Source organism: Sesamum indicum, linkage group LG9 (genome assembly GCF_000512975.1).
Source record: "Sesamum indicum cultivar Zhongzhi No. 13 linkage group LG9, S_indicum_v1.0, whole genome shotgun sequence".
In the NCBI taxonomy this organism is placed as follows: Eukaryota; Viridiplantae; Streptophyta; class Magnoliopsida; order Lamiales; family Pedaliaceae; genus Sesamum; species Sesamum indicum.
Window position 1 is genome coordinate 5,416,765 of NC_026153.1, and position 6,434 is coordinate 5,423,198.

The 6,434-nt window shown below is 37.3% G+C and overlaps 2 protein-coding genes across 4 annotated transcripts in view; one reads left to right on the top strand and one right to left on the bottom strand.

Annotated features, from left to right (window-relative positions):
- Window positions 1-4,907, bottom strand: LOC105170706 (DNA topoisomerase 1). 2 transcript variants are annotated; one of them, XM_020696604.1, is made up of 5 exons: window positions 4,302-4,907; window positions 2,657-2,741; window positions 1,778-1,806; window positions 732-773; window positions 1-613 (listed from the first exon to the last, which is right to left on the bottom strand). In XM_020696604.1, exons 1-3 carry the CDS (start codon window positions 4,803-4,805, stop codon window positions 1,784-1,786), a joined length of 612 nt encoding a protein of 203 aa, XP_020552263.1. In that variant the 5' UTR covers window positions 4,806-4,907; the 3' UTR covers window positions 1-613; window positions 732-773; window positions 1,778-1,783. The 2 variants fall into 2 exon arrangements, with proteins under 2 accessions (XP_020552263.1, XP_011089889.1); XM_011091587.2 differs by lacking the exon at window positions 1,778-1,806 and having other exon boundaries at window positions 11-613; window positions 4,302-4,905.
- The window catches only part of LOC105170707 (beta-galactosidase 8), a 5,979-nt gene continuing 5,135 nt past the window's right edge, over window positions 5,591-6,434 (top strand). For both annotated transcript variants that reach the window (XM_011091589.2, XM_011091590.2), the window contains exons 1-3: window positions 5,591-5,889; window positions 6,015-6,110; window positions 6,256-6,368. In XM_011091589.2, the coding sequence (XP_011089891.1) occupies window positions 5,710-5,889; window positions 6,015-6,110; window positions 6,256-6,368 (389 nt within the window). In that variant the 5' untranslated portion in view covers window positions 5,591-5,709. The remainder of the gene's footprint in view (window positions 5,890-6,014; window positions 6,111-6,255; window positions 6,369-6,434) is intronic.

Below are 6,434 nucleotides of genomic sequence, written 5' to 3' on the forward strand. Positions count from 1 at the left end.
ATGAAAATCATAAATGTACCTGAAACTTGTGAACTTCATGTAAACCAGCCCTGGAAACATCATTCGTTTGTTAGTCAGACGGCTATCTCTTTCTCCAGTGATCTTTCAGTCAGAACACCAGATTGAATCTGATCTTTACATAAGAAAATTGCATGTCCACAAGAGATACAGATATAAATCATAAACCCAAAGCTGCTGGCGGACCAAAACCCAACTTCAAAGCAGAGCACACAGTAAAGTACACTGGAAAATTTTTCTATTTTTGATGAATTTCAGTCTTCTACAAGTGAGCATTCCTGGGGATGTTTAAGACTAGAGATACAGGTAATTTCTCTTCAGGATGCTTGCTACTCTTCCTAGATTAGTACCCACAACAGAGCATGAAGCTCATAAAGAAAAATGAAACACTAATCAGAATATATCTTTTAGAATTCTGCAACAAACGGCCACCGGCAAATGCAGAATTACCCCCTAGAAAGACAACACTGAGTCAGTTCCTGCAAAACAATTGTTGGAGTGTACTCTCAACTCCTGAAAATAAATATGGGTCATTTCTCAGCCTCTGGGTTTTCTGCTAAAGCATCCTCAGCCTTCAGCTTCTCAGGAATAAAATCTACGTGCACGCAATGTCAACATAAGCAACACAAATTTGACAAATAATGGCCTGATAAAAAATGTTGAATTGAGATGTTCAAATTGAAAAAGGTTCTTGATAGGCAAAAGGAAACTACCTGAGAGGAAATCAAACCGCTTTCTCTTAGAGACTACTGATGCTGCATACAGAATTAAAAACCAAATCAACGGGACCTTTTGCTACAAGTAATATATCAACTTGAAGGTGTTATAACATTTAAAACACAGGCATCATACATTTCATATACAGATTCTGGTTAACTGCACTAAAAGTTTTTGGAAACTTTGTCGAAGAACTCCATGCACATGAATGATAGAATTCAGCCAAACAACCATAATCACCCACCAACTACATAATAGTTGTAAAATTCCCAACGTGGTACCTGATGCTTACCCACAAGTCAGAAACTCTACTTATGAAAGGTAGGCGTAAAATTGCATGTTTTAGTAGGTATTATAATATCAACAATTCATGATATAGATTCAAACACATGAATTCCATGCATTTCAGCACTTAACAAAACTTCTAACTGGTTTCTTCAAGACCTAGTGACCAGAAAGAGAATAAATAAATAAATAACTTGTAACTTGCGGAAATGTACAATGTACTTCATAAATTATCAGCAAGCAATAATTAGTTTTAGAAAATCCCATTCATTTCAGAACTTAATTACAGAAATATCATAGATTTAATCACTCAAATGGAGATTGTTTTGTAAATTTCAGCACATTTATTTGCATGTTAATGTAGTATTCAACAAATAACACTCCAGTTCAACAAAATTTTCAAACTATCTTCTGAACTAAAGAACAATATGACAGTACTAACTTATATGACAGTACTAACTTTCAACCACTACTTCTTAGAGCAATAATATGAGATACAAACACTTTCATCTGTTCAAACTTATCTAAGACTCTGATCAGTAATTGCTTTCAGCAAAAGAAACAAAAGCAAGTACAACACAAAATAAGAAGACAAGGAGGAGGAGGAGGAGAAGGAATGATCTGCACTTTAATTCTTGAAAAAGAAGAAAATGAAATGAGAAGATAATGAAGAAAAAAGACAAGGAATAGGGAAGCACAGAAAAGGAAGACAAAAGGAAAAGTAAGAAAGGAGACAATTCCAGAAATAGTGCTAGACCTGCCATTATTCAGACACGCACCTTGAGCCTGTACAAAAGACACAATGCAAGACCAAGGTGAGTGCCTTACTTAAGGCTGGCACCTGGCCAAGAAAAGGTGCCCTTGACAAAAGGCTCTATCGCCAATAATGACTATGATTAATTCCTTTTCATACTAAAGAATTCTAGCTATTTTCTAGTAAGACAATTAAGAAAGAGATACAACAGCAGATAAAGAGCACAATCTTTTGCCATGTTGTATAATACATAAAATAGCATCATTAAATTAGAGACACTTATAAAGTTTATGGAAAGCAAAGATTGGTCTGTAAATCTCGGAACTCCTAACATTTGCTTGCTAATGTTATGAAAAAAACCGTAAGTGCATGTGGGTGCGGGGCTGCCTTTGCAAATAGTTTGACTCCATATATTGCAAGAGAAATTGCAGAGAAATTTCTTATAAATTTGATTGTAGATGAATTTTATGAACGTCATGCTCCAGGGTTGAAATTTGAAAATGTTTATATCTAATTGCTACATCCTTTGCAGAAAAATAAAATATTTTTAGACAGTTTTATTTGGTGTATTTTAGCTATCCTTGTCTAAGAAAATAAAATAGAATTAACTTTACAACTGTGGCAAAAAGTTGTTCAAATTTTTTCGCCTACTATCCACCCCAGCCCACCCTCACCCTCGCCCTCCCAAACTTTCGATCCTGGGTTTATCTTCACAGCAGATAATATAAGAAAGGACAGAGCAAGCAGCAGAATTCAATGAACCTAGACTTATGTACTACTGCACGAACGGACACCTATAATAATTAGAAATATGTCTGGTCAATGGCATGCATTGCTTCAAAATTGATCCAATAAAGTAATAGAAAGGAGAAGATGCAGTACACAAATGGTTGTACGCAGTATAGTTTTTGCGATCAAGAAATGTGCAAGCATAAGCCTCCCTGCAGAACAGTTGAAGAAACTTCTCCTGGAACCAGCAAAAACAATTTTCCGAACAACATTAATCCAAACAGTTAAATATCAAATCCACAGTAACTTTGGGTTGTTATCACGCATTACAACTAGTTGAAAGGTTACATGTACCCAATCCAATTGTTAAAAATAAATCAATCAGGATCAAACAGCTATAATTTCATTGCACTTATAAGTCTCATGAAAAAGGTACAAAATTCATTCACATGGTATTACAAAATTCATTTATATGCTATTTATAATTGCCCCGCATGCAGAAACAGGTTAAGAACAAGATAAACAGAGAAAGAAAGGACTGAAGCAGTCCAACTGGAACGGAAAAAAAGAATCTAATACAGACAATTCAACATCATTCTGTATTCATTTCCAGGACGGAAGAAATTTACACTTTGAGACTATGATCCACCAGGACGGCTTGGAAAGAGACACATGGATAGAGTTACTGAATAAGGGGTCCTAGGCAATCTACATCTTGTGCGGTTTGGTGGGCCCTATCATAAAGTTGTCACTACCTCAAGGTTTGAAGTTCTAAGTGGTATCAGTGTAAAGGTATTCCAGCTTAGTTTCATCATCTATGCTACTATTTAATTTCCTAAATCCTCTATTAGAATGAAACAATAGCACATACTGAGGAATTTTAAATGTCAATGGACAGAAAAATATTAGGAGATTCTAGCAGCGTCAGTTTCTACTTGAATTCAATGCGCACATCTCTCTAAGCAACACATAAGTCGCTCCATCTCAACCATATTTGCCAACAACGAAAAGCATATATTGTCTTTGTCAACACATGTGAAAAGAACTCGAAATCACCTAAACGAAGTAGTTTTTTTTTTCTTTTCAGTGAGAACACTCTAGCACTGCTAAAATCATTTAACATGTATCTAAGATCAAAAGGACCAGATCATATCAAATGAAATTCTAAAGACTCTTTGTAGCATGACATTAGACACAACAAGGATAGTATCATTTATTTCCTCACCCCAACTTCTCACCACCTTGTCACATTTACACTGCCTGCACCAGTCAAACACCAAAGTGCATCAGAAACCTAGCGAAGCACTATACCTCCAACATTCAGCCAAGCAGCTTCACCGCATTCAAATTCTGGGTGCATTAACCTTGTATGGCAAACCAAGTACATCTCACGTGATTGGCAGCAACTATTTCCTTCACCTCATATCCAGACTACACATATTGGTTCTGGAGACAGAACACACTCTTCCACATCATCGTGCCCTCAGTAAAAACATCAAATTCAAGAAAGAACGAAAGGTTGGCAATCAATTCGTCTCACAATTAGCATTTCTTTTTTGTCATTAACCAAACATGTTATTCCAGCTTCTTTCACTACTATATGAGTCTGCTTCTTCAATTCAAATTCTTCAGCCTAAAATCACTAGAATATGAATAAAGCGAAAACCAGACACGCATTGCACGATTACATATGAATGTTGTACAATGCTCTAGATGAACATCATACCCGCACAAAAAACAGTAACATGCCCGCAGAGAAACCCTAATGCTCGAAATTATGAGTGATATTAAGGCATACCGAAGCTCTATTGATGAGGAAAACGGCCTCCTGCGAAATTCGCAGATCCGAATTCTCGCTCTTGATAATTCGACTGACCCGATTCATCGGGAACCTATATAGCGCATTCTCCCTCTTCTCCTCTTCTTCTGCTGCTTTTCTACTTCTCCTTTTTCCCTTATTTTTAACATCCTTCCTTTTACCTTTCTTTTTAATGCTTTTGGGCTTCTTCTTTTCTTCCTTCTCATCTTCATCACTCGGGCTTCTTTCGCTTACGTCGTCCTCCTCCGCCTCTTCGCTGGATCCAACAACTTCGTCATTTTGAGATTCTGTGCTCGATGACGGCACGACGAGGACTTCTGTCTCCTCACTGGAAGCATCATCATTGGCTGTTTTCCTGATCTTGTTTCTGCTTTTGTTTTGGGTGGTGAAATTTCTGCTTTTGTTTTTACTCTTGCTTTTGATATGGATTTTGGAGTTGTTCTTCTTCCTGGTTCTCTCTGCTGGCACTTGCTTCTTCGCCATTGTTGTCAAGAATCGTTGCAGAATTCTACCTGACTATTTATTTATACAGAATGGATCAATGCTCGCTGCCTAGCACTATTTTCCCGGGCCATGAGATTTGGGCTAATTTATATTCACACTTTATTGGGCTGCTTCCACTTCGTTTATATATTTTAATGTAAAGAAAGGATTTATTCAGTGTTCGTTAGCTTAGTCCTTGGGAGTTATTTTTCGTGCATTACTAATTAAGCTCTTACATAAAATTTTGGCTCACATTAAATTAATTAAAATCACAAATACTACTACTATTATTATTATTATCATTTGTTAGAAAAAAAATTAAATAATATTGACTTCGATCACCTTCACGAATCAAAACATACTTATAAAATTGTAGATCATAAATTACCCATCAATATATCAATAAAGAGAATTAGACCCACAATCATTTGTCCGAAAGTTAACATTTCTTACCAGTTGAACTAACAAGTATTCGGTTATAAATATTAGTCTACTTATGTATATTGTAATTAACTATATACAAACAAGAAGATAAATATAAATTGAGTGAGTGTCTAAATTTGCGGGAATCTAAGTAAAATATCTAAAAGTTGGGCTGAAATGAGATGAGCGAAAGGTACGTATCAAAGTTGATTGTGCGGCCACTGCCAAGTGCTACGATTGTCGTAACGGTGACAGTTGAGCTTAGTCCACGAAAACAAAAGGCCAACAATGTCACCCTCGCGCAGTACAGCTTAAGAGAAGGACGAAGATAATTGTCAGGTGAGTAAAGTGGTTTCCTTTCCTTACCCCTCCAACGTAGATATCTCTCTCTTCTTTAGTCTCAGACAGAGAGAGTGTTTTCTCTCTCAAGACAGGCGCAACAGATAGGAGAATAAGTTGATTACTTTACAGGTAGCCTGTGATGAGAGGCGGAGGAGCAGTGGCGGCGACGATGGTGTTTCTTCAGTTCTTGTTTTGGGCCCTCATGTTGCCGTCTTGTTTTGGCGGCAACGTGACGTACGACCACCGGGGGCTGGTGATTGGCGGCAAGAGAAGAGTTCTGGTCTCGGGCTCCATGCATTACATGCGTAGCACCCCTCAAGTCAGTATATATGCACTTTCACACACACACACACACACACAACACGCAGTGATGTGGATATGGTTTATTGTTTCTAATCTAAATGTGTGTGTGTGTGTTTTCTATGTATATGGATGTGAATGCAGATGTGGCCAGATTTGATACAAAAATCGAAGGACGGAGGGCTTGATGTGATTCAAACTTTTGTTTTCTGGAATTTGCATGAACCAGTGCGTGGCCAGGTGAAATTCTTCAAGTTTTTAGCTTTTTTCTCTTTTGGACTACTTTACACATACAATATTGCTAAGGAGCTAAGAATGAGCAGAGGAAAATTAGAGAAAAGATAGTTAAAAGTTGAAAAATGCTGATGGGCTGAGAATTTTGCAGTACGATTTTGAAGGGAGAAAAGATTTGGTGAAGTTTGTGAAATTGGCTGGGGAGGCTGGCCTCTTTGTTCATCTTCGAATAGGCCCTTATGCTTGTGCTGAGTGGAATTACGGGTAAACATGATTTTTTGAGAGAATTTCGTGGAAGTAGAGCATGGACATTGTCTCCCCCCCCCCCCC